We start from the raw sequence: 27,453 nt of genomic DNA, 5'->3' as shown, positions 1-27,453 counted from the left end.
AAAAAAAAAAAAAAAAAAGAAACTTGAATATACTACTATAGTGAAAAAACTGAAAAATTAATAGAAGGCCACCTGAAATGACATGAGGCCCAAAAGCTTTTGGCGAATAATTTCACAAAACATTAAAGAGGAGAAAATTTCTGCATTATATGGAGTATTTTAAAAGCTAGGGAAACAACTAATCTCAAAAGAGAATACTATTTTTGACACAAAAAGTAGAGCATTAAACAAAAGAGAAAAAAGCATTAAGAGACTATTAACCAGTTTTATTAATGCAAACATAAGTTCAGAAATTCTAAGTAAATGAATTCAGTGGCACTTTGAAAGAATAACCTTTCATTGTCAAAGATGATTGGCAAGTAGAAGGCTAGCATAGTAAGTCTAGTAAGAGATGAGACCAGGCTGGTGGTAATGGAGGTAGGGGAGATGCTTGGGTTTGATAGATAGAATGCTGTATTTATTTTGAAGGGAGGGCTAACAAGAACTATTGATTAATCCAGATGTGTGATATTGAAAAAGAGGGAAGAAAGGAGGCATCAGGGTTTTGCCTGAGCCCGTGGAAGGGGAGCTTGCCATTACCTCGGTGGGAGGGCCTGTGGGACAGACAGGTCAGGGTGTGTGTTCAGGGGGTGCTTCCTTTCAGACAATCAGTTTTGAATGTCCTAAGTTGGAGCTGTCTAATAGATTTCTAAATGGGAGATATTAAGTAATAAGTTATATATATGAGACTGGGGTTTAGGTAAATGTTCTGGGTTAGAGGTACAAATTTGAGATCATTAGTAATATGGATTATTTAAGAACCATCCACGTATAGATGGTATCTAAAGTCATGAGGCCAGATGAGATCACTTGACAAGTGGCTGTTGCTCAACCCTGGCACATGACATTTAGAAGGCTGAGACTTCGGAGGGAGGAAGAACTAGGAAGGAAGACTGAAAGCAGCTGTCCAAGAGGTGGAGAGAGAACCAGGGGCATATGTTTCTTTTAAATAAGGTATTATTTAACATAAAATAGAACAATCGACTATGTCAAATGCTGCTGGAACTTCAAGGGAAAAGGAGACTGAGGGTTGACTTTTAGTTTGGCAGTGTGGGGTCATTGGTGATCTCAATAAAAGCTGTTTTCTTGGAGCAACTGGAGTTTGTGAGAGAAGAGAAATTGGAGGAGGCAATAGATACAATGACTTTATGGAGTTTTACCTTAAGAGACAGGAAAGAAATGGGTGGTAAATATATAGGAAAGCTATAAAGAGGCAACAAAACGCGGTTTTGTTTTAGTTTTTTCTCTTAAAATATGAGCTAAATGGCAGCGTGTTTATATATTTATGGAAGTGATCCAGTAGAGAAAGTTTGATGCTGTGGGACAGAGAGAGGAGGATGGCCTAGACAGTCTTTAAGTGCTTAGAGAAGCTCTGCCAGCCTCCCAAAGCCTCCCCATTGCAGCTCTACCTGTTCCTTCACAACTAATGACCATTTACTCACTTTCCAGTTCTTTTCTTTCTATGTCATTTAAAAAGAGGTTTCTGATTGATGACCAGAGAAACAACATAACCAAATACAACAGAGGAAGAACTAGAAAGAAAACAGTTTGTAAGAGGTAATGCTTTTCTATGAATGAGTAGAAAATCTGGCTTTCAATTTTTAATCAATTCTTTGAAGTGTAAACCAAAGTTGATTTACTTATTCTCTAAGGGAAGGATACCAATCAGTCTTTTTGAGGACAAAGTTTTTAATACTGGATTTTATAAAAATGCAAATAAGTTTACATATCTGATCTACAGCAATAATTCAATAAGTTTCAAAGACATGATTTACAATGTGGTTCAGTGCTCAGAAAGTGCAGGTGCCCATACAGAAGGCTGGACTAGAATAGACCCAAGTTAGAATGACCTGGAGTCATCTCCTGTGACCTGGTGACTTTGGCCCTACCAAGTCTCCTGGTGAAACTCCACTCCTCTTGCTTCCTCTCTGGTCACATGATAGCAGCACACACGGGTTCCCCTTTGCTTCCTCCAGGAGTGGAAGCAGTCTGAAGCCCTCATCAGCAATCTGTGAGCCAAATAAACCTTTTGTGTTTCTAAATTACTTAGCCTCAGGTATTCCTTTGTAGCAGCAAACATGGATTCAAAATCAATGCCCTCACTCACTGCAGCTGATGCCACAGGGCTAAAGTGATGTGGCCCCAGGGCAGAAGTGAAAGTGCGTGGTGGAGGAGTGGGTAGAAAGCCTGCCTGTTTACATCTCCCTCAAGAGAATTTTCTCAAATCTGGCTTTGGCTAGTGGTGGGCTTTGAATTGTTCAAAATGATACTTAAAAACAAATACCTGTAGTGCAGGCAAATATCCTGTCTTGTTGATTGTCAGCACAGGATTTAGAAGCCAGAGGAACCAGTTGACAGACAGTGTTCCAGTAAGGTGAAATGATATTCTGACATTTTGAATTTTGAAAATTAAAGAGCCCAATAAGAATTTCTTACCCAGATGGAAAATCACCAATTCTTAGTGAAGAAGAGCCCCATAGGATGACTGTAAGAAAAGTTCATGTTCACCTTATTACATGAATTGAAGTATCTCCAGGCATTCAAATTCATGTTTTGTGAAAACCAGAGAGAAAAATTCTTAGCATAAATTATGGATTGATTGTTTTAGGCTAAATTTCTTTTCAGGAGCTTTGCTGCTCCCTATTAACCACAGCCGTGGCAACGTCAGAAACCCATGTGAGCAGCCCTCCTAAGCACATGGGCTTCCTGAGCATATTAGTGTGAAACATTTCTCTATCTAATTGAATACAATATTCTGCTATATGGAAATAGTTCCTATTGACCACTTAAATACTAGGAAATGTTTGCTAAAGACAGCTTTGCATAAGATTATGCAAAACCCATAATCTTAACAATAGATTACGGACATAAACCATTTGACTATTAACATCCCAATTCCATAACAATAAAGTGATGCAGATGATATATAGAAAATACATTTCTTATTCCTCATTATGCTAGTGGGCAAGGAGTCACCTTATGTAAAAAATGATATCAAATGATTATGACAAAAATGTTAAAAGTGGGAACTAAACACATTCCTCTTTCACAAGACTTTAAATTATCATCTGTTTTGCCACACCATCCTTGGCAGCCACAAACCTATGCTAGACTATAGATTTTGAAAACTGGTATAACAGAGGATCTATTTTAGGCCCATAAAGATGGTGGTCCTAGTCCATAAATTCAAGGGCTGTTTAAAGGTTGTTTGGAGAGCATTTCTTCATTGCGTAAAAAAGAATATAATAATGATCCAGTAAGGGAGTAGATATGCATAAAATCCAATCACCTAGATGGTGGTTTGTTAAAGATGGCAACAAAGGCACCGGATACTTTTTTGGTCATAGGTATTTTCACGAATTGACATTTTCTTGTCTATCTGTTCCCCTCTCCCAATAGGAGTTAAACTCCATGAGAATAGTAGCCTCATCTGATAATGCTTGAAACATTGCTAAATAAATATTTGTTAAAAACTTTACATATGGTCATACCTAGATGATATTGTGGGTTCAGTTTCAGACTGCTACAGTAAAGCAAATATCACAATAAAGTGAGTCACAAGAGTTTTTTGATTCCTCAGTGCATATAAAGTTATCTTTATACTGTACTGTAGCCTGTAAAATGTAGATATGCATTATGTCTAAAAATGCAATGTGCATTCACTAATTAAAAATAGTGACTGGGCATGGTGGCTCATGCCTGTCATCCCAGTGCTTTGGGAGGCCGAGGCAGGGGGATCGCAAGGTCAGGAGTTCGAGATTAGCCTGGCCAACACAGTGAAACGCTGTCTCTACTAAAAATACAAAAAATTAGCCAGGCACAGTGGCAGATACCTGCAATCCCAGTTACTCGAGAGGCTGAGGCAGGAGAATCACATGAACCTGGGAGGCAGAGGTTGCAGTGAGCCAAGACTGTGTCACTGCACTTCAGCCTGAGCAACAGACTGAGATTCCTCTGTCCCTCTGACCCCCCAAAAAATAATAATGTATGGCTTTATTGCTAAAAAATGTTAATGATTATCTGAGCCTTTGGCAAGTTATAATCTTTTAGCTGGAGGGGATTCTTGCCTAGATGTATATGGCTTCTGATGTATTAGCATTTTGGTTGCTGAAGGTTGGTGTGGTTGTGGCAGTTTCTTAAAATAAGGCAAAAATAAAATGTGCTACATCAGTGGACTCTTCCTTTCATAGAAGATTTCTCTGCAGCGTGCGATGCGGTTTGAAAGCATTTTGCCCACAGCAGAATTTAATTCAATATTTGGGTTCATCCTTTCAAACCCCGCCTCTGCCTTATCAACTAAGTTTATGGAATATTCTAAATCCTTTGTTGTCATGTCAACATTGTTCCTAGCATCTTCACCAGGCATAGATTCCATCTCAAGAAACCATTTTCTTAGCTATTCTATAAGAAGCAACTCATCTGTTCAAGTTTTATCATGAGATTGCGACAATGCAGTCACATCTTCAAGTTCCACCTCTAATTCTAGTACTATTGCTATTTCTACCACATCCACAGGTCTTGAACTCTCAAAGTCGCCCATGAGGGTTTGAACCAACATCCTCCAAACTCCTGTTAACATTGATATTTTGACAACTTCCCATGAATCACAAATGTTCTCAATGGCACCTGCAAAGATGAATTCTTTCTGGAATTTTTAGATATACTTTGCCCAGATCCATTAGAAGAATCACTGTCTATGGCAGCTATAGGTTTACAAATTTATTTCTTAAATAATATGACTTGAAAGTCAAAATTACTCCTTGATCCATGGGCTGCAGAACAGAGGTTTTGTTAGTAGGCACGAAAACATGAATCTCCTTATGCCTCTCCATCAGAGCTCTTGGGTGATCAGGTGCATTGTCAATGAGTAGTAATATTTTCTTTGAGATGGAGTCTCGCTGTGTTACCCAGGCTGGAGTGCAGTGGCGTGATCTCAGCTCACTGCAACTTCCACCTCCTGGGTTCAAGCAATTCTCCTGCCTCAGCCTCTCGAGGAGCTGGGATTACAGGTGTGCCAGCACACCTGGCTAATTTTTGTATTTTTAGTGGGGATGAGGGTTTTTCCATATTGGCCATGCTGGTCTCAAACTTCCAACCTCAGGTGATTTACCCCCTTAGCCTTTCAAAGTTCTGGAATTGCAGGCATCAGCCACTGCATCTGGCCAAGTGGTAATATTTTGAAAGGAATCTTTCTTTGGAGCAGTAGTGTTCAACAGTGGGCTTGATTTTTGTTCGGTAAATTATGCCAAAAACAGACGTGATGTCCTTGTGGCTTTGTAGTGCCAGTTCTAGAACACAGGCAGAGTCAATTTAGTATAATTCTTACTGGCCCTAGAATTTTTGCAGTGGTCAGTGAGCCTTAGTTTCAACTTAAAGTCATCAGCTGCATTTGTCTCTAATAAGGGAGTCAGCCTGTTCTTTGAAACTTTGAAGCCAAACACTGACTTCTTCTCTCTAGATATAAGGGTCCCAGATGACATCTCAATGTTGTAAGAATGTTTTTTCTTTTTTGCAGATCTGCCATTTAGGATAGCCACTTTCATCCGTTATCTTGGCTAGGTACTTTGGAAAACTTGCTGCAGCTTCTCCATCAGCACTTACTGCTTCACATTTCACTTCTATGTTAGGAAGATGGCTTCTTTCTTTAAACCTCATGAAGTAACCTCTACTAGCCTCAAACTTTTCTTCTGTAGCTTCCTCACATCTCTTGGCTTTCTAATTGAAGAGAGGGCTCTGGATTGGGCTTTGCTGTAAGGGAATGTTGTAGTTGGTTTGATCTTCTATCCAGACTGTTAATCTTTCTCCATACTAGCAATAAGGCTCTTTCTCCTTCTTATTCGTGGGTTCATTAGACTAGCACTTTTAATTTCTTTCAGGAACTTTTGCTTTGCATTCACAACTTGGCTAACTAGAGCAAGAGACCTAGCTTTTGGCTTGTCTTGGCTTTTGACATGTCTTCCTCACGAGGCTTATTTCTAGTTTTTGATTTAAAGTGCGAGACATGTGACTCTTTCTTTCACTTGAACACTTGGAGATCACTGTAGAGTTATTAATTGGTTTGTGTAATTTCAATATTGTTTTGTCTCAGGATTAGTGAGGTTCAAGGAGAGGAAAGGAGTTGGGAGAATAGTTACAGATAATTAAATATCACTGACTGTAGATCACCTTAACCAGTATAATAATAATGAAAAAGTTTTGAAATATAGTGAGAATTACACCATGTGCCGTGGAGACATGAAGTGAACATAGGCTGTTGGCGAAGTTGTGCTGATGGACTTGTTTGATGCAGAGTTGCTGTGCGCCTTCCCTTTGTAAAACATGCAATGTCTACAAAGAGCAGTAGAGCAAAGCACAGTCCAAATGAGGTATGCCTGTGCTGACATTCAGAAATACATCTGCTGGGGAAAGTACTTAAACTACATCTTTCGTTTTCTTAATTTTCTCATGATTCAGCTGCCCTTGAAAGCTTAATCCTTTTCTACTAGCAGTGTTAAACTTTAAAAAGTACTGTATCAGTCAGTGATTTAATACCATTTTATCTCATGGATCCCTTTTCCCTAAACTTGTTAGTGTGAAAAGCCCTTTTCATCTTGTGGAACTCTTTGTCCTAAATGGGATTCATTAATTTATAAAAAGCTCATTGAGGCCAGGTGCGGTGGCCCATGCTTATAATCCCAGCACTTTGGGAGGCTGAGGCAGGCGGATCACAAGGTTGGAAGTTCGACACCAGCCTGTCCAATATGCTGAAACCCCATTTCTACTAAAAAATACAAAATTGGCCAGGCGTGGTGGCACATGCCTATAGTCCCAGCTACTCGGGAGGCTGAGGCAGGAGAATTGCTTGAACCCGGGAGGCGGAGGTTGCAGTGAGCCGAGATTATGCCATTGCACTCCAGCCTGGGCGACAGAGTGAGACTCCGTTTCATGAAAAAAAAAAAAAAATGCCCTTTGAAAATTATACTGTTCTTTTGGAATACTAGTTTTTATTATATCTGTTTTATTGAATTGAGCTGATGATGTATTTTCAAATTAGTGCCTCACTGATTTGCAGAATCCCTGCCTATGTACTTTCCACTTTAACATGAATTCATTGTCCAGGGACAGTCCCAGTAATCAGCCATGATGGTTTTGTCCTCATGCCCTGCTTGTTCCTCTGCTACCCTCTCTTTTACTACTTCCCATGCAGTTTCCATCATCTGTGCTAGCATTCTTTAAGATGCATTCTCTCTACTCCTGAATTATGCTGCTCCTAAATCATACCTGATATGGTTTGGCTCTGTGTCCCCACCCAAATCTCACCTTGAACTGTAATCATCACCATGTGTCAAGGACTTGGCCAGGTGGAGATAATTGAATCATGGGGCGATTTCCCCCTGTTCTCATGATAGTAAATGAGTTCTCTCTAGAGTTGATGGTTTTGTAAAGGGCTTCCTCCTTTGCTCAGCATTCATTCTCTCTCCTGCCACTCTGTGATGTGGTGCCTTCCACCATAATTATTAGTTTTCTGGGGCCTCCCCAGTCATGTGTAACTATAAGTCAACTAAACCTCTTTTCTTTATAAATTACCCAGTCTTGGATATGTCTTCATAGCAGCATGAGAAGGAACTAATACAGTACCTTCCTTGCTCTCCTGTAATAATTTGAAACAGCTCTGTGTAGCATTTCTTCTGTGCTCAGTTAAACTGTAGAACAAGTGAAGGTGGCTGCTTTTTCTTTTTTCCCCATAGTACTGGGATGAGCTCAGGGCGACTGTCTACTGGCCCTTTATTTGCTGTTTGGGATTTTCTTTTTTTTTTTTTCCCACAGATTCTAATGAGAATACTTTTATTGTACACATATCATACACACAACAATTATTTGGGGAACATTTACAGGCAGAGAGTTCAATTCTGAATCTCCATTTCACCCACACACATCGTCCTGCACACTCACCTTAGAGGCAGCCCAACAGGAACGAGACATAAAGTTATTGTTTTCAGAACAGAGAGCTTCAATTAAATAGACTCTTCCAAGCCAAGAACAGAGCCCAGCATCCTCTTAATTCTCGATACCCTGTACATATATGAATGAAACCTTACGGTGCGTTATAGATTACCCCATCACCATTCAAAGTTAATATTAAAATTGGATCCCGTGTCTCAAAAAAGTTGTAAGAAGTGCACCAGTATTTACATACCCCATTAAATTATGCATAAATAAAATCTGTACACTCAACACACTGCTTCTTAAAATACAGAACCTCCATGGGGACTTGGGATTGGGGGTACAGGCAGCAACAAATTGCTTCGTGCCTACCCTTTTCAAGTTTACTCGAAACATCTGAAATAAATATGCAAATAAAGCTTCAGTAGCTTAAAGGAACATGTCGTTTCAAAGAGCCTCCCATTTGAAGAGTTAACTTTCAAAGTTTTTTTTTTTTTTTTTTTTTTTTTTTTTTTTTTTGAAAGTGTTAATATTTTTTTTTTTTTTTTTTTTTTAAAAAAAAAAAAAAAAGGACAGGGAAAAAATAATCAGCAGGCTTGGTTTCCACAAGTTTTCTAAAACCAGAAGGCCCCCTTTGAACACGGGTTTAGAGTGTATTAAATACCACCTATTAATTAGTTGCTAAGCAGACAGGTCCTTTGCCTCCTACCAGAGGACTTGATCTCCGAAGAAACTAGGTACACACTTTTGTTTTTTTTCAAGGTAAATATTTAGCAGACACAAAAACCAGCCATTACCTTAACACTGCAAAAAAAAAAAAAAAAAAAAAAAGGTATTGTTGATCTTGTTGATCTGTTGATCTAGAGCACATCAATTTGACATTTCAATGGCCGGAAGGAACGGGCCCAGGCCAGGCTTGGGTCTGAGTTCCCAGGCAGGGTTCCCAGTCCTGTGTGTGTCCTCATGGGTAAGCTCCCTCTCCCCCTCACCTTCTAGGGTAAGCAGGAGGAGAATGACGTGCTGGAGGAGCTGAACCTCTTCTTGGATCTGCTGCAGTGGTATAAGGTGAGTCTTGGCTGCTCCTCGGTTGGGGGCAGAGTTTTCGGGAATGATCTTAGGATCTTTCAAGGGTTTAACTCCTGGGGGATGGGAGGAGCTGAGAAGCCAGGACTGCAGTGGGAGATGGGACCTTCCGTCTCTTGGGTGTGCTGCCCTCAGCTGGCTCCGCAGGGCCCTGGCGCGGGCTTCGGGGGTCAAGGCCGAATGCCTCCCCGACCCTGCAGGACCTGTGTGAGCGGCGCGAGAAGGGTGTGCTGCACAAGCACCAGCGGGCCTTGCACAAATACAGCCTGATGACGAGGCAGATGATGAGCGCCGCCGTGCAGAACCGTGAGCCGGAGTCCTTGGAGCAGCTGGAGTCTCGCATTGTGGAGGTGGGTGGCTGGGATGGCCAGGCAGGCCCGTGGGAGCCTTTTCCCTCCCAGCCTTGGGCCCTGGAGCTGTCCCGGTGGGCTTTCCTGGGTTAGCCCCATGCGTCTGGAACAGAGCTGGGGGTGCAGTGGAGGCTGGGAGCTGCCTCAGGTACCCAGAGTGACATGGCTCCCTGCCCGGTACTCCCTCCCTGGCCCTCTCTTACCTTGCCACCTTCCAAATGCCTGGTGAAGGCTGAAGGAGGAGGGGCCGCCGGGGCTCAGGGAGCGTGCTGGTGTTCAGGTCTTGATGCTCCTCCAGACCCTGGCTGGGCCAGGTGCGAAGGTGGCTGTTGAATTTGCAGCAGGAGAATGCGATTCAGACCATGGAGCTGCGGAACTACTTCTCCCTGTACTGCCTGCACCAGGAGACGCAGCTCATCCACGTCTACCTGCCCTCACCTCCCATATCCTCCATGCCTTCCTGAACTCCCAGATCCAAGGGCACAAGGAGGTGAGTCCCCGCTTGCTCAGGATGCTGTCTTGGCCACGGCCTTCCTTTTTTCCCCAAGGCGCTTCCCTCAAGCCTGGCAGCACGGTGGTTGGCCCCCCTCGAGAGGTTCTTCAGTGGAGTTGGGGTCTACATGGAACACAGTGCTCACCCAGATCTTCTAGTCTCCTTTGTAGCCAAAGTCAGAATCATGAGGGTGTCCCTGTGATTCCTGGGGGCGGAGGGAGGGACAGACAGGGACAGTTTGCCTTCTGGAGGGATTTGAGAAGTCAGAGGTAAAGCCTGCAGAGCTCCCGCACCCTGTGGCTGAGACAAGGGTTCTGAGTGCTTGGGAGCACTGCAGGTGGGGTGTTTTTCCAAAGAGCACGGGCCAGCTTTCTCCAGATGGTGCTTCCTTCAGCCTTTGAGAAGAAATGCTCTCGCAGTCCTGAGACAGGCCCCCCCAAAGTTCTGGGATTATAGGCGTGAGCCACTGCGCCTGGTTGAGATTGAGTTTATTAAGTAGCTGCAAGCAGCTTTGAAGCCGTGGTCTGTGGCACGTGTTGTATGGTGCTGAGTGTCTGGGATGGTCATAAGGTTTCACACTCTCCCTGGGAGGTGCTTGGTGCCTTGGGTGCCGTCTGGCCATTTGGGAATGGCAGGCCGGAAGTGGCAGTGGTGGGGCTGGAGAGGCGGAGACAGCTGCCCTTAGGAGCATCACTGCAAGGTGGCCGAGGTCTCAGGGGACCAGGTTGGGCTTGGACATCTGAGTGGCTGGGCGTGTCCTCAGTGAAGGAACGTGACCAACAGGTGGGGGCCCTGTCCTGCCTGGGGCATGATGCCATCACCCCAGTCCTACCAGTTCCATTATTGTGGTGATGAGGAATTCCTAGTCCTGTGATGCTGAGATGAGTGTGCTGTGCTCCAGTGACCCAGCCTCCCCTGCAGGTCCCTAGGGCTGTGCCCTGCCAGTCTCTGGCCACCTAATCCCCTGCACGGCAGGTCTTGTCCTGACCCCTGCCTTGTTGCCACGCCCCCCTCCTCACGTCCACAGCATCCGTTCATTGCCCTGGTTCCAAAAGTGTTGGTGAGTGGGGCCACCGTTTGCATGTGGTTTGTGTGTTATTGATTTGGTGGATGTGGTCTTTGTGTTTTTGGTTTGCTTTTTTGTTTTGAGATGGAGTCTTGCTCTGTCGCCCAGCCTGGAGTGTAGTGGTGCAATTGCAGCTCACTGCAGCCTCAGCCTCCCGAGTAGTTGGGACCACAGGCATGCGCCACCACACCCGGTCAAGATTTCTGATTTTTTGTGGAGACTGGGTGTCCCTCTGTGGCCCAGGCTGGCCTTGGTGTTTGACCTGCCAAAGCTTCCATGAAGCCAGTGCCTACACGGTAGCTAGAGCACGTACTGGCAGTGACCCGACAGTAACCCTTCTCGTGATTCCATGGCAGGCAGCTTTGCGGCCCTTGGTCCTGGGTGCAGGGTCCGAGGCATGGGCATCTATGACCACAGGTCACATGAGGCCACTGGTCCACTCCTCATTTGGACTTCCTCTGTGCAGGACGGGCAGCACTGGCTCTATCAGAGGTTTGAGGAGCTGACGCACCCGCGTGCCCCTCTGTCCCTGTCACTGGCAGGGGAAGGAGGGAGGGGAAGGAGTTGGGATTAGAGCGTGGTGGGGAGACTGGGCCCCGCCTGCTGATCTTGTTCTTTTTGTGTTCCCTTTCAGATGAGCAAGGTGTGGAACGATCTGAGACCCAAGCTCAGCTGCCTCTTTGCGGGACCACACAGAGCCCTGCCCCCACCGCGTTCCCTGCTGAAGTCCCTGCCCTAGGACGGCCTGTGTCCTCACTAGTGCGAGGCTAAGGTGGTGCTCCCTGCGGCCACACTAAAACCTCTTTCCAAACGGTGTGTCCTGTGTAATTCCCTTTGGACGGCAGCTCCCCTTCCCACCAGTGCTGTAGCCGGAGCAGATGCACTCAGCCTGCGGGCCGGGAGGGCACCCGTGGACCACAGGGCAGCTGTGCCATGCTGTCCTCCACCCCGTGGCCTGCTAGCCTGGTGGAGAGGGGTGGTGGGGTTCATCCTGACACCCAGAGCCACGGGGGAAGGCAGGGATCTCTCATCTCACAGAAATTGTGACTGGGGGAGCATGGGGGCGGGGCCTCCAGATGCTGGAACAGTCAGGAGGGGCAGCCTCATGGTGCTGGTCAGCGGAGGAGAGAGGGAGGGCAGGGCCGCCCTGCAGCCAGGCATGGGACTGGCCATGGACAGCAAGGGGACAGCCAATGAGCCAATGGTGTGGACGTTGTCATGGCTCTTTGTGGTGGCAAGGCTGGGAGGGCTGGCCATCGGGCATGGGGGGTGCACTGTGAATTTTCTAGGGGACTCGCTGCAGTGAGCACCAGGAGCCCTGTCTGGGAGTGGCCTCCAGGATCCAGTGGTCCCATGTCTCCCTGCTCACACCATGACCCCGTGTGTGCCCTGTGCCCACACCATGACGCTGTGTGTGCCTGTGGTCTCAGGCCTGGAAGACAAAGGCATGACAGAGAGCTGGGGCTCTGAGAGTGGGCGCTACAGTGGCTCTGTTCCTGTCCCCTGGACTCCCTTCATTTCTGGTGGCCAGCGTCGGGGTCTTCACCGTGTGGCACTGAGGCTGGATGGGCCGGCAGAGGACAGGTGGGGGAATGGGGGCTCTGTTCCATTCCAGCTGGGGCTTTAGAGGAGGGATAGCCCCCTTTTAGATGGATTTCCTTCTCTGAGGCAATTAGAGTCCTCCCTCAGCCTCCCGCCATGCACTTGCCGGCCCAGCCACCCACACAGAGGGGACCCTTCCTTTCTCTGGATTAAGAAGCCATTTTTCTGAGCTCTGCGGGTCTGGAATGTCTGCCTCAGGCCTGGGTCTGCTCCTGCCCCAAACTCCTTTTGCGGAAGGCACATGGAGCTTTGGGGTCTCCCGGACCCCTGCGCTTCTCCAGAGCCTGAGGCCCTCCCTGAGGGGAGAGGTGATGGAAGAGGATCCCGGGCCCCAGGGTTTGCGAGGTCCCTCTGTTCTCCGGATGCTCTTTGGCCTCTGGGCGTTCCCTCCACCCACACAGTTTGCTTCCCTTCTTCCTGCACCCATGGGGATCTCACAGCCCTAGGATGGAGGAGACACCTGTTTGTGCCCCACAAGCAGGTGATCCATCATTCACTGTGAGCCTGCCAGAGGGAGTGGCTGCACCTTCTGGCCCTATGGGCTGTGCCGACTCGGTGGCTGTGGTGCTCGGACCCTGCCCTGGCCCTGTGGGTTCTGCCGGCGCCTTCCTCCTGCGGGGTGGGCTGCTCCCTTATGGCCAGAGGAGCAGAGGGCAGCGTTCCCTTTGGAGCCAATGGGTGGGCTATCCTGTGAGTCCCTAGCCCACCCAAGTCTTGGGTTGTGCTGCGAATCTGACCCCCTCTGCAGAGACAGATTCTCAGTTTCCATGAGTGGTGCTGTGACAGCTAAGCCATGCAGCATGACCCTGTGTGGGCAGAAGGCTGCAAGGCCTCGCCCTCTGCTTGCACCTGCCTGGGGCCTGTCCAGCTGCAGGACCACAGAGGCTGTGGGCAGTCATGGTGGGCATCAGGTGCTGGGGCCTCATGTCTCCAGGGTAGGGAAGGCATGCGCTCCCAATACAGCCCTCCAAGGAGAGAGCAAGACTCAAAATGAGCATTTCTGAAGGAGTGTTCCTGGCAGGGACTCTGGGATCAGTGAGTATGATGATGCCTGGCAGGCATTTCCCTGTGGTGGAAATTTCAGGACCAGGGTCTTGGGGTCCTTGTGTCCAGAGGCTGAGGATGGAGGTAGAAAGGAGGAGGGCAGGGGCAAGGAGTGAGGGTGAGAGGAAACAGGAGGGCAGAGGTGAGGATGAAGCAGAAAGGCAGGGGTGAGGAGGGAGCAGGAGGGCAGGGTGAGGAGAAACAGGAGGGTGAGGGTGAGTGGGAGACAGGAGGGGAGGCGTGGGGGGAGCAGGAGGGCAGGGGTGAGGGATCAGGAGGGCAGGGGTGAGGGATCAGGAGGGCAGGAGTGAGTAGGGAGCAAGAGGGCAGGGGTGAGGAGGGAGCAGGGGAACAGGGGTGAGGGGAAGTAGGAGGGCAGAGGTGAGGGGAGGTAGGGGTGAGGAGAGCAGCCTGTCTCCTACGTGTGACTGGTCGCTTCCTGCATGCCCTGGCGTTGGCTCTGTGGAGGGGTGGTCACTGGCTTTGGAACACTTCCCTCTTTCCCTCCTCCTACCACCCAGTGCCTTCTCAAGGGCAGTAGAGGCCTGCAAGGCAGGGGTGGCAGAGGCCACCTTCCTTCTTAGAATTACTTCTTGGCCCTGGCCCTAGCCCTGTGCTGCCTTGGCAGGTACCCAGGCCCAGGGGCTGACCTGGGGGATGAGAGGCTGCTTCCTGCTGCAGGTGGAGGCCCCGTGCTGGGAGAGTGGGGTTCCCCACATCTCTCCAGCCCTCCTGCTGCCCATGGCCCAAGCCCAAGTCTGTGCTGGGCATTGCAGCCTTGCCCAGCTGGCAGGGACAGCTACATGTGATGTGGGTGGAGATGCCAGATGCTGCCTGCCCTGGGAGGACAGGCGGCTGGTGGGGCTACGGGAGGGGGCTGCAGATCACAGTGAAAGGGAACATTCTCACTGGATCCTCCTGTCCTGTGGACTTGGGGTCACCATGCAGAGAGCTGCCCTCTGTCTGCCATAGAGGCAGCGTAGACAGAGGAGACAGGTATAGGACTCTGACAGGCACGGGACTCCGAGCTGAGGGATGTCAGGGTGGCTCTGTGCACCTGAGGCCTTTGCTCATGCTCTGGGGGTCAGTTCATGTCCAGAGTACTTTAGGAGGCTGCCGGGATCAATACCCAATACACCCAATAAACTGGAACTGTTTACACACAACCTACACTTTGGATAGTTTATGGATAACTGTGTGTGAACAACTTTTATTAAACGTGTGTGTGAAAGTTGGGCAGGGGAGGGGGACAAGCCTATGAGGCATTCAGCCTGGACTTTAGCCTCAGTTTCCCACACTGCAGGGGAGTTTTGAGGGGACACACCTCCAGCTAGTGGCACTGAGCATGTGTGTCCTGCCCTCCACCAGCTGCCCACCTCCGGGACAGTCTCTGTCCTCTCCCACCTCTGTGTAGCAGTGCGGGTCACAGCCCAGCATATCCGGCAGCTTCCCGTTGGCAGGACCTGGCAGGCTGTGCTGGTGTCTGGAAGGATGTTTAAAAAGAGACCGGCCGGGCTTGGTGGCTCATTCGTGTAAACCCAGCACTTTGGGAAGCTGAGGTGGGTGCATCATGTGAGGTCAGGAGTTCAAGACCAGCCAGGTCGACATGGTGAAACCCCGTATCTACTAAAAATACAAGTACTAGTCGGGCGTGGCAGTGTGCACCTGTAATCCCACCTACTTGAGAGGCCGAGATGGATGGGAGGATCACTTGAACCTGGGAGGCGGAGGTTGAAGTGAGCGGAGATCGCATCACTGCACTCCAGCCTGGGCAACAGAGGCAATAGAATGAGACTCCCATCTCAAAAAAAAAAAAAAAAAAAAAAAAAAAAAAAAAAAAAAAAAAAAAAAAAAAAAAAATGAAGACTTTTATTTTCCTTTCCGTCCAATCACACTAAAGACAAAACCTAGCTCTGATCCACTTGCTGCGCCCAGGTGAACAGACAGTTTGCAGCTGTTCAGCAGCCAAGTCTCCTGCCCAGGGGCTCCCCGGGCTCCCGCTAGACTGCGTCCACCTCTCGGAGAGTGTAGTCCAGGATGGTGTCTTGACCCTGGAACTTGAAGTACCCATGGAATTTCTTCTTCTGAAGCAGGAGTGGAGACCAGTAGCTGTCATCTGGCCACATGTCCTTGAAGGGGATCTGGTCCAGCTGGAACCAGTGTGGGCGCATTTCTGTACTGAGGGGAGAAGAGAAGGCACTGACATGCAACCCAAACTTAATGCTTATTATTATTATTATTATTGTAGAGACGGGGTCTCGCTATGTTGCCCAGGCTTGTCTTGAACTCCTGGGTCAGGCGATCCTCCTGCCTCAGCCTCCCACAGTGCTGGGATTATAGCTATGAGCCACTGCATCTGGCCAGCCCAAACAAACTGGCTCTCATGAGGAGCCTGATGATTGTTTGTATTTAATCCTCTGACCATGTTTCTCATTTTGGGGTAGGAAATGGGTGCAGTGACCATGGCTGAGGGCCCTATGCTGGCATTGTTGGGTGGAGGCTGCCTGGTGCCTGGCACTCAGAGCTGGTTTGGGCCAATGGCCTTTCTCCCAGCCAGGAGATGGAACGTGCATGGTGGGGAGTGGGGAGCAGGCCCCGTGAGGCTCACCATCGCTCTCCACGGGGGTCCCCTGGACGCTGTCTGTGCAAAAGACATGCACATCCATGAGCTCAGGTTCGCCCACGAACTCAAACACGATCTGGCCCACCTTGTGCAGCGCATCCACTGTCAGACCACTCTCCTCCTGCAGCTCCCTGTGGGCAGAGGTGGATGGGGAGGGAGAAGGAAGGGCGTCAGGCAGGCCACCATGCCCACATGATGGCAGGGGAGGAGGAACTGGGCATCTGCACAGCCCAGGGAGCCACTGGAGTGGACGGGAAACCCAAGATGTCACCCAGAATGTATTAGCTGGTCCCGACCTGCCTGAGCTTCACAATCAACTTGAATTTTGAAGACACTGAGTTTGGTGGAGAGGCTCTGGGGAGAGGCCCGAAGATGGTATGGAGCCAGTGGTGGGAGGATTGCAGTCCTTTCAGACTCGCAGGTACTGAAGCCCAGGGCCATGCTGGTGGCCTGGGGCTGCCGGTGCGTCATCCCCTGGGGAGAGAGGCCATTTGCTGCTGGGTTCCCAGGGCCCTGGGACCCCTAAGCATCAGCCTGTCTGGCTCCAGTGTCTCCCATTCCTCACACCTGCAGATGCACCCCAACAAGGGATTTTTTTTTTCCTCCTTTAAGACAGGGTCTTGGCAGGGCACAGTGGCTCACGCCTGTAATCTCAGCACTTTGGGAAGCCAAGGCAGGTAGACCACCTGAGATCAGGAGTTCAACACCAGCCTGGCCAACATGGTGAAACACTGTCTCTACTAAAAATATACAAAAAAAATTAGCCGGGTGTGGTCGTGAGTGCCTGTAATCCCAGCTACATGGGAGGCTGAGGCAAGAGAATTGCTTGAACCTGGGAGGTGGAGGTTGCAGTGAGCTGAGATCACGCCACTGTACTCTAGCCCCGGCAACAAGAGCAAGACTCCATTAAAAAAAAAAAAAAAAAAAAAAAAAGACAGGGTCTCACTCTGTTGGCCAGGCTGGAGTGCCGTGGTGCGATCACAACTTACTATTGCCTCAACCACTTGGGCTCAAGCAATCCTCCCACCTCTGTCTCCTGAGTAGCGAGGACTACAGGTCTGCACCACCAGACTTGACTGAGTTATAAAATTTTTAGCAGAGAAGGCTGGTCTTGAATTCCTGAGCTTAAGTGATTCTCCCACCTCAGCCTCCCAAAGTGCTGGGATCACAGACACGAGCCACTGTGCCTGGCCTGAGAATATCTTAAGCTTGGGATAGGAAGATTTCTTTAAAAGCATGTGAAAAATGCTAACCATAAAATAAAAATTACATTTTAGCTTATATTGAAATAATAAACTTCTGTTTACCAAAATGTCACTAAGAGTAGAAGCCACTGAATAGAAAATATTTGCAATCTATATAATATCTGACAACTGACATCCAAAATGTTTAAAGAACTACAAATCAGAAATCGTGACCAGCCTGGGTAACATAGTGAGACCCAGTCTCTTAAAGTCAGGAAAAGGTAACTAAATTCAAACATGGGCAAAAGGCTTGAGAAGATACTTCACAACGAAGGAGATCCAAGCGGCCCACAGACACTGAGGAGGTGCTCCCGTTCCTCAGTCATCAGGGCACACAGAACCTCAGTGAGCTCACCGCCCCTACCAGAATGGCTAAGATAAAAAGGAGAAAGTATCAAGTGCTGTTGAGCATTTGGAGGAAGCTGAACTCACACGCCAGTGGCGGGAGTTTGAATCAGTGAAACATCTGTGGAAAGTGGTTTGGCAATCTCTGCTGAAGCCGAATATCTACAGGTTTCCTCCAAGGTAACTGTCCACCAGGAAAGGGCACACAGGCACCAAAAGTCACGTTCAGGACCGTTCCTGGCAGTCGCCCGCAACAGCTCCCAAGGGGAAGGCCCATATGCACACTTGCAGCAGAGCGGGTGACCTGGAGCAGAGCCGGTGACCGGGAACAGAGTGGGTGACCTGGAGCTGAGCGGGTGAGCTGCAGCGGAGCAACTGACCCGGAGCAGAGCAGGTGAGCTGCAGCGGAGCCGGTGACCTGGAGCGGAGCGGGTGAGCTGCAGCAGAGTGGGTGACCTGGAGCAGAGCGGGTGAGCTGCAGCACGTACCTCTGCAGGGCACTACCCAGCAGCTGGATGAGGAGCCACTGCTGTGGCACATATGACGCTGGAAAGAAGCAGGATGAGGGCGAAGCCTCTGAGATCCCGCACTGGGAACAGGCCAAAGTCATCAACTGTGCTGGAAGTCAGGATGGAGGGCCGGGTCCACGGTCCACATCTATTTCTTGATCTACAAGTTGGTTAAACAGGTGGACCCGCTGGATGCAATGGTTCATGCCTGTAATCCCAGCACTTTGGGAGGCTGAGGTGGCCAGGTCACTTGAGGTCAGTTTGAGACCAGCCTGGCTGACATGGTGAAACCCTGTCTCTACCAAAAATACTAAATTTAGCCAGGTGTGGTGGTGCGCAACTATAGTCCCAGCTATTTGGAAGGCTGAGGCAAGAAAATCGCCGGGAGGTGAAGGCTGCTGTGAGCAGAGATCACGCCACTGCACTCCAGCCTGGGCAACAGAGCAAGACTCCATCTCAAAAAAAGAAACAGGTGGCTGGGCGAGGTGGCTCACGCTTGTAATCCCAGCACTTTGGGAGGCTAAGACATGTGGATCATGAGGTCGGAAGATCAAGACCATCCTGGCCAACATGGTGAAACTCCATCTCTAATGAAAATACAAAAATTAACTGGCCGTGGTGGGCTACTCAGGAGGCTGAGGCAGAATTGTTTGAACTCAGGAGGTGGAGGCTGCAATGAGCCGAGATTGTGCCAATGCACTCCAGCCCAGGTGACAGAGCAAGACTCAATCTCAGGGAAAAAAAAAAAAAAGAAACAGGTGAACCCACTTCTTAAAAACTCACTACTGATGGAGATTTGTGCAGTTTTCTATATATGCATTGTAGCAGGAGCGGCCGTGGGAAAGGATCTCTCGGACACTGAATACAGGAGGAAAGAATGTATTTTAGCTGGGAGCTTTGGTGGCAGAGGTGCCTAACAGCCAAACTCCCCTAACAAAGGGAGGTTCAGCCTTTACACAGGCTTATACTTTAGATGCTACACGTGGAAGAATCTTAGGTTTAGTTTTTAGGGCTCACATGTGAAAAGGTTTTTGTTTACAGTTTCAGGAATTACATATGAAAGGGTTTTAGTTTACAGTTTCAGGAATTACATATGAAAGGGTTCTGGTTTAGTTTTAGGACTCACATGTGAAAAGGTTTTAGTTTACAGTTTTAGGAATTACATATGAAAGGGTTCCGGTTTACAGTTTTAGGACTCACATGTGAAAAGGTTTCTGGTTTTATCTTCTTTTAAGTAAAAATAGTGCCTTCTGAAGTTTCTCCAAGGCCTAGCCTGTTGTTTTCAGGAAGGAGATTCAGGAGGCACTAGCTGGCCTGCTCTCTCTTCTATTAAGATGCACAGTGGATGTGACAGAGTGGGGAGGGAATCCCAAATGCCTGGGTCTCCCTCCTCAGCATGACACTTCAAAAAAAAGCACAAGTTACGCTGGGCGCAGTGACTCACGCCTGTAATTCCAGCACTTTGGGAAGCTGAGGCGGGAGGATCACTTTAGGCCAGGAATTTGACACCAGCCTGGGCAACATGTCAAAACTCTGTCTCTACTAAAAATAAAAAAATTAGCCAGGTGTGGTGGCATGCACTGGTAGTCCCAGCTACTCGGGAGGATGGCTTGAGCCCAGGAGGTCGAGGCAGCAGTAAGCTATGATCGTGTCACTGCACTCTAGCCTGGGCAGTCTTGACCTTATAGAATGATTCTAGGGAAAGACAGATAGGAAGTGAATCATTAAATATGACTAGAAAGGGTGAGAGTGCCGTGAAGGAAAGACACAGGGTGAGATTTGTTGAGAACAGTGGGGTGGGGGAAGGCACTTTCTTAGCTGTGAATGTTGCTGGAAGGTGGGATGGGGGCTCAGCCAGATGAAGAGCAAGGTGGGCAACAGTTTGGGGTGTCTGAGAGGCAGAGAGTCAGGAGGGAGGGGCAGGGCAAGCCTGTGGGGGGCTCAGTGGCTGACACAGGAGGGTGGCTTTCAGTGCATCGGGATGTGTTAAGGGTTTAATGTGTGAGTGTGTGTCTGTGTCGGGGGGGTTGGGGGAGACCTAGATGCAGTCTGGGAAGGGCCACCTGGCAGCTGTGTGGAGTGGGAACTGCAGAGGGGAGGGTGGAGGTGGCCAGGCCAGCTACAGGGCTGCTGCACCTGCCCAGGTGGGGGGATAGATCCCTGGATCCAGGTTACACCTGAGGATGAAGTCACAGGCTGCCTGCTCGGTGCCTTAGTTCCCCCCTCAAACCCTGAGAGCAAGCCACCGCTGTATTCAGCACTGAGGGTCTGGAGTGATGGTCCCTCTGTATAATATTTATAGAGGGCAGGAGGGAAGTTCCTTGGACCATGAGAAAGTTCAGAAGAAATACATCAGGGCTGATGAGGCAGACTGTGCTTTGCTTGTCACTGGCAGGACAAGGAGCAGAAACCCAGTCACTTGGAGCTCCTCCGTCCAGCCTCCTCAGCCCTGCTGCCTGCTCCCCTCACACTCCCACTTCCCTGCACAGCTGGTGTTCCTCCAGCCCTCTGTGCTTCTGCGATTGTCTCCTTCCTCCCTCCCTCCACGTCCTCCCAGTGAACGTCAGACCCTCAGGGTGTTTTCCTGGTGCCGTTATTCACCCTTCCTTTGTCCTGGACACCTCTGGCCACCAGGTGTGGACCAGACCTCTTTCTGCATGTCTCCTGAACCTGGCAGCCATATGACATGAGAGCCCCAAAGAGGCAGGGACTGACCTGTTCCTCCCATGTCCCCAGGCCCCACACAGAGCAGTGCTAAATCAATCCATGAGCTGATGGGCAGTCTTATCAGATCGAAGACAAAGGGCTGGGCAGGAGGACCCCTGGGGCACCTTTCCTGCCTGTTTCCTGTGCTGCTGTTGCTCTGCACACACTATAGGCGTGGGCACGCTGGATGCCCGACTCATATCCAGTGGGCCTCCTCCCCAGCTGCAGCCCCCAGCACAGAGCCCGTCGCACTGGCACCTGCCACAGTGCTGATCAAATGTGTCTGTGTGGCTGCAGCCCAGGGGCCCGGGCCTTGGAGGGGATGCACACGCTCAGTGTGTCACACACAGGGCTCTCCAAACTGAGGGTTGGGACCCATGTGCCCTATGAAATCAGGATTGCAGCTGAAAAAAAAAGGGTCCAGCACAGTAGCTCACGTCTGCAACCTTAGCACACTGGGAGGCCCAAGTGGGAGTATCGTTTCAGCCCAGGAGTTTGAGACTGGTCTGAGCAACAGAATGAGACCCCATCTTTACAAAGAATTAAAAAACTAGCTGAGCATGGTAGCATGAGCCTGTGGTCCCAGCTACTCATGAGGCTGAGGCAGGAGGATCATTTGAGCCCACGGGTTTGAGGCCGCAGTAAGCCATAAGTGTGCCACTGCACGCCAGCCTGGGTGACATTCTGTCTCTGGAGGAAAAAAAAAAAAAAAAAAAAGAAATGAATCGGAAATAGTAAGGTGCTCTTTAATGTAATAAGGGTAGCTTCTGCAGCTTATTTTAGCTGCACCTGTAAGCCTGAGCGTGTATACTCTATCAGAGTATAAAACATATTTCTCACTGCAGGTTGTGATGAAAAATTTGGAAAGCCCCTGGGCTGCAGTGTCCTGGCTTTCCCCTGTGCCAGGACCCTCTTTTTTTTTTTTGGAGATGGAGTCTTGCTGTATCGCCAGGCTGGAGTGCAGTGGCGCGATCTTGGCTCACTGCAACCTCTGCCTCCTGGGTTCAAGCAATTCTCCTGCCTCAGCCTCCCGAGTAGCTGGAACTACAAGTGTGCACCACCGCACATGGCTAATTTTTGTATTTTGTTTTTTCCAGTAGAGACGGATTTCACCATGTTGGCCAGGATGGTCTCGATCTCCTAACCTTGCAATCCACCTGCCTCAGTCTCCCAAAGTGCTGGGGCTATAGGTGTGAGCCACCGCGCCTGGCTGCCAGGACCCTCTTTACTCTGTATTTCTCCTCTCCAGGGAAGATGACCTACCTTTCTCAGAACAGGAGCATGAACAGGGGCTACATCTGGGCAGGACTTTGTGATGTTTACACAGACGATCTCATTTACCCTGTGATGGGTGAGGGGTGTCCAGAGGACTTTGTGATCTTGGGCAAGCTGCTCAACCTCTCTGGGCTTCAGTTCCTATCTCAGTGAAGCTGAAGATGCAGTGAGATTTTGTGTACAAAGGGTGTGAGATAAATGCGATCAACTCCTCTGCACAAAGTTACCAACTGACTGATGAGCCCTCCAGTGACAGTGAGGATGCCAGGAGTGTTCAATTAAGCCAGAACGTACAGTAGCTCCCAGATACACCATGCACCCTGAGCACCACCGCGCCACAGCAGGTGACAGACTCAGCGCCTACTACACACCATGCACCACCATGCCACAGCAGCACACACTTAACACTCAGTACACACCACACACCACCACACCATAGCAGCTCACACACTCAACACTCACTACACACCACACACCACACCACAGCACCTAACACACACTCAACACTCAGTACACACCAGGCACTGCTCTAAGTCCTTTATGCTGCTCGCCTCATAAGGTCTAGATGCTGTTCTTATTCCCATTCTGAGGTAAGATACCGAGGCTCACAGGCTAACCCGTGCTCCAGGTCACTTCGCTCTAAGTGGTGAAGCCAAGGCTTTGGCCCTGCAGCCCGAATCCCTGTGCCCTGGGAAAGCTGGTTCCACAGCCAGCCCCCCCCCCACCATTCACACCTCTTGGCTCCCTCCTCGATGGTCTCTCCTTATTGCACTTTGCCCCCAAAGCCATTCCAGCGGCTGGCCCCAAAGCCTCGGTTTTTCATGCCCAGGAGAACTCGCTGAGGCTGCAGGACCAGCACCAGGGTATAGAGCCTGGAGGCGCCCATGGTCCCTGGGTTCTGAAACGAAGGTGAGACGGCAGAGTTGGTGGTGATGCTCACGGAGGAAGCAGGTGCCAAGGCCCAGGAGGAAGGGGATGTGCTCTGGGAGGTGGGGAGGGGAAGCCGTGATTGCCGGCTCTACCTTCTTTCCCCTAACTCAGCTGCAAAGGACAATGTGACCTTTCCAGAGAGGACTCTTGCTCCTGCATCTGCCCCCAGGAACCCCCTGGCCATAGGCACAGCAGTGGGGCAGAACAGTCTCTGTGCCTGACTGACACCAAAAGAACCACACAATTTATCCTGTGGTTCTCAGGTCAGCCTTCAACACTGGCCTTTTGATTAACAGGAGTTTCTTCCAGCCTAGTGGGACCTGCCTGCCTCTCTTGTAGCAGGCTTCCCAATTCATAGGAAATGCGTGACTGCAGACACAGGTCCACTCAGCCGGGCCCGGCTAGTCCTCCCTCCTGTGACAGGAGTTTATATCCCACTCACTCTGCTCCTACTGTGGCCACTGTGGGACCTGGGACCCAGGGATGCCACTGGAAGCAAGGGCCCTTCCTGCTCCCACAGGTGGGCAGGTCCAGGTCCAGAGGAGGACTCTGAGGGTGATGCCTCCGCCAAGTCCCTGCTGGAAAAAGGACCCTGGAGAAATGCTGGAGGACCAGGACCAACTTCCCTTCCCTTCCTCCTTCCCTTCCTCTCTCTCTCTCTTTCCTTCTTTCTTTTGAGACTCCTTCCTTCCTTTCTTTCGAGACAAGAGCTGGAGGACCAAGACCAACTTTCCTTTGTTTATTTATGTATTATTTAGGGACAAGAGCCTGCTCTGTTGCCCAGGCTGGAGGAGAGTGGTATTATCTCGTTTCACTGCAATTTCGGCGTTCCGGGCTGAAGCTGCCTCCTGCCTCAGCCTCCAGCATAGCTGGGACCACAGGCATGAGCCACCATGCCCAGCTAATTTTTGTATTTTTAGTAGAGATGGGGTTTTGCCATGTTGCCCAGGCTGGTCTTGAACTCCTGGGCTCAAGCAATCCACCCACCTCAGCCTCCTAAAGTGCTGGGATTACAGGCATGAGCCATTGTGCCCAGCCAGGACCAACTTTTCTGGGGTCTACACCTGGCCCCCAGGACAGGATTCAGACACAGGATTCAGGACCAGTGATCCTCCTTAGAAGTTGTGGTGTCTAAGAAAAGGGATGGGACAGTAAGGAAGGGGGACAGGGAAGGGCTGGGTAGAAGAGGGCGTGGTTTCTGGCTAGGGCTCCACCCCCAGGCCTGTGCCTAGGGACCTAGGTGAGGACAGGTATTTCTGTTTTCCTGCCCAAATGTTGTATTTCCCAAGCCCGCCAGGACCCCATCCTGTGCCTTTAAAACCCCCCAGACCCTAGTGAGCAGAGAGACGCGAGCCGCTAGACATCTAGAGGATGTGAAGAGCACCCCAACAGGCACCAGCAGCAGGCAGGCAGGGAATCAACTGGCGGAACCACAAGGAGTTTGGCAGGGGCGGTAGGAGGAGAACCTGGGCTGCTTGGCGGCCTGGCTCCAAGGGAAAACCATCTTCTTGCTTCAACTCCCTTCTGGCTCCCCCATGTGCTGAGGGCTACTTCCACTCAATAAAACCCTGCACTCATTCTCCAAGCCCACGTGTGATACGATTGCTCCAGTACACCAAGGCAAGAAACCCCGTACAGAAAGCCCTCTGTCCTTGCGATAAGGCAAGGAGGCTAATTGAGCCGACACAAGCCACCTATACGGCTAAACTGAAAGAGCACCCTGTAATACATGCCCAATGGGGCTTCAGGAGCTGCAAACATTCACCCCTAGACATTGCTGTGGGGTCGGAGTCCCACAGCCTGCCCGTCTGTATGCTCCCCTAGAGGCTTGAGCAGCGGGGCCCTGAAGAAGTGGGCCACATCCCTATCGCACGCCCTTCAAGAAGGACAAGGGAACCTGTCCCATTTCACTGAGACTGGGTCCTGGTGGTGGAGGCAGGTCAGACAGGGTAGGTGGGTTTGTGGCTGAGCTTCTCAGGAGGCCCGTGTACTTTGTCCTGACACTGATCTGTTCCTGCCAGAAGCCATGGTTTCCAGAGTAAATTTTTGTGATGATTTACTGCCGGTCTTTCCCCTAAGCCCCCGGCCCCGCTCTCCTGGTCTCCCCTAAGCTCCCGTCCCGCCCTCCTGGTCTCCCCTAAGCCCCGGACCCCGCCCTCCCGGTCTCCCCTAAGCCCCCGACCCCGCCCTCCTGGTCTCCCCTAAGCCCCCGACCCCGCCCTCCTGGTCTCCCCCGATTCCCCGGCTGGGCTCCACTGGTCTCCTCCAAGCCCACGGGCTAGGCTTACCTGGTCTCCTGCGGCCCGCTGGCTCAGCTCCCCTCCCTGGTCACCCCGGCTACTAGAATCCCGCGCGCACTTTTCGTACTTGCACCGCGGCTTCCGGGGACGGGGCCTCTGACCGGAAGTGAGGCGAGGCATTTCCGGCGGCTTGCTGTAGGCGCGGGGGCCAACCATGGCGGGGTGAGAGGGGGCCAGTGGCGTGCGTGCAGGAGGCGGGAGTGGTTGTGGGTCCGCCCCGTCGCCTTCCTCGGTCCTGGCCTCAGCTCTGGATCCCAAGCGCTGGGCACCGTCGCTGCACTGAGCGAGCGCGACAGGAGCGAGGCCGGGGCTCCCGGTCGCAGATCCCAGGGAGAAGGGCACCCTCAGGTCTCCAAGGGCCGGCGGAGCCGTGGGGAGGCCGAGGCGGTAGGGTCCGAGTCCAGGTGCGGGAGCAGCGCCGGGGCCTGGATCCGAGGCGCCCGGGGCCGCGCCGGGGGGTTCGTTTCGTGGGCCGGGTAGCTCTAGTGCCCACGCTTCCGGGGCTGTCGAGTGTGCTCTCGCCCCGTGGACCGGCCTGTGCCGTTCTCCCGGGAGACCTCTTCAGCCAGGTGAAGACAGCGACTCATGGTCACCAGTCAGTGCCTCCTGGCTGGTTGGCACACTTAGGTGTTGCAGAAGCTAGAAGCTTTGGTTTTGGAGCCATGGGGGTAGTAACTTTTTTTTTTAATTAGGAAGGTGGCCATGGAGATCGGGCTTGGTGGCTCACACTTGTCATCCCAGCACTTTGGGAGTCTGAGGCGGGAGGATCGTTTGAGCTTAGGAGTTCGAGACCAGCCTAGGCAATATAGTGAGATGCCATCTCTAAAAAAAGTTTTTAAAAACTAAAAAAAAAAAAAAGCCCAGGCATAGTAGTGCATACCTGTAGTCTCAGCTACTCAGGAGGCTTGAGGTGGTGGGAGGTTCACTTGAGACTCAGAGGTTATAGCAGCAATCAGCTGTGATTGCCACACTGCACTCCAGCTTGGGTGATAGCAAAACTCTGCCTATTGAAAACCAAACAACCAAAAAGTGGCCGGACGAGGTGGTTCATGCCTGTAATCCCAGCACTTTGGGAGGCCAAGGTGGGCGAATCGCCCGAGGTCAGGAGTTGGAGACCAGCTTGGCCAGCATGGTGAAACCCTATCTCTACTGAAAATAGAAAAATTAGCCAGAAGTGGTGGTACACACCTGTAGTCCCAGCTACTCAAGAGGCTGAGGTGGGAGGTTCTCTTGAGCCCCAGAGGTTGTGGCTGCAGGCAGCTGTGATTGTGCCACTGCACTCCAGCTTGGGTGACAGCAAAACCCTGTCTAAAAACACAAAAAGAAAAATGGCCAGGTACAGTGGCTCAACACCTGTAATCCCAGCACTTTGGGAGGCTGAGGTGGGTGGATCACCTGAGGTCAGGAGTTTGAGACCAGCCTGGGCAACATGGTGAAACCCATTTATGCTGAAAATACAAAAATTAGTTGGATGTGGTGGTGGGTGCCTGTGATCCCAGCTACTTGGGAAGCTGGGACAGGAGAATTGCTTGAACGCGGGAGCTGGAGGTTGCAGTGAGCCACCACTCCACTCTAGCCTGGGTGACAGAGTGAAACTCTGTCTCAAAAAAAAGAAAAGGCATAGAACTTACTTGGTGAGGTTGTACTCAGAGTTAAACAGGGGAGGTGTGTATAGCTTTTACCTGCTTAGCTATTGTGGGCTGTGAATATATTGTTACAGCACAGTTTGTCCAGAGAATCTTGGAAATTGTCCTTTAGCAATTCACACGGGTTTAGTTCAATTTTATTTAAGACGTGTAGGTGGGAGGACTGTCTGAGCCCAAGACTTCAAGTCTGTGTTGAGCCATGACCTCGCCACTACACTCCAGTCTGGGCTATAGGGCGAGACCATGTCTCAAGAAAAAAAAATAGTTGGGGCTTG

The 27,453-nt window shown here is 50.3% G+C and overlaps 2 protein-coding genes across 2 annotated transcripts in view; one reads left to right on the top strand and one right to left on the bottom strand.

Moving 5' to 3' along the window:
* LOC108312545 (sorting nexin-8-like) overlaps positions 1-11,770 on the top strand; it is a 111,217-nt gene extending 99,447 nt beyond the window's left edge. The window contains 4 exon segments of the mRNA XM_037742760.1: positions 9,246-9,395; positions 9,737-9,827; positions 9,830-9,885; positions 11,589-11,770. Coding sequence (XP_037598688.1) covers positions 9,246-9,395; positions 9,737-9,827; positions 9,830-9,885; positions 11,589-11,693 — 402 coding nt within the window. The 3' untranslated portion in view covers positions 11,694-11,770.
* A 3,677-nt stretch (positions 11,771-15,447) lies between these two features.
* Positions 15,448-26,119, bottom strand: LOC108312544. The gene is made up of 4 exons (XM_037742759.1): positions 26,026-26,119; positions 25,600-25,875; positions 23,037-23,200; positions 15,448-15,773 (listed from the first exon to the last, which is right to left on the bottom strand). Exons 1-4 carry the CDS (start codon positions 26,117-26,119, stop codon positions 15,495-15,497), a joined length of 813 nt encoding a protein of 270 aa, XP_037598687.1. The 3' UTR covers positions 15,448-15,494.
* Positions 26,120-27,453: the final 1,334 nt, after the last annotated feature.

This window comes from Cebus imitator, unplaced genomic scaffold, assembly GCF_001604975.1.
Source record: "Cebus imitator isolate Cc_AM_T3 unplaced genomic scaffold, Cebus_imitator-1.0 Scaffold126, whole genome shotgun sequence".
In the NCBI taxonomy this organism is placed as follows: domain Eukaryota; kingdom Metazoa; phylum Chordata; class Mammalia; order Primates; family Cebidae; genus Cebus; species Cebus imitator.
Note: the sequence above shows the minus strand (reverse complement) of the source record. Positions and strands in the feature narration are given on the sequence as shown.

Excerpts from the sequence above, each read along its gene's own strand:
- LOC108312544 (XM_037742759.1), bottom strand. The coding sequence starts at position 26,119 with ATGAGTCGCTGTCTTCACCTGGCTGAAGAGGTCTCCCGGGAGAACGGC. Across the intron at positions 25,876-26,025 it reads CACTCGACAGCCCCGGAAGC|GGTGCCCTTCTCCCTGGGAT; the intron begins GTGGGCACTAGA and ends TGGAGACCTGAG. Across the intron at positions 15,774-23,036 it reads ATCGAGGAGGGAGCCAAGAG|AAATGCGCCCACACTGGTTC; the intron begins GTGTGAATGGTG and ends CCCTCAGTACAG.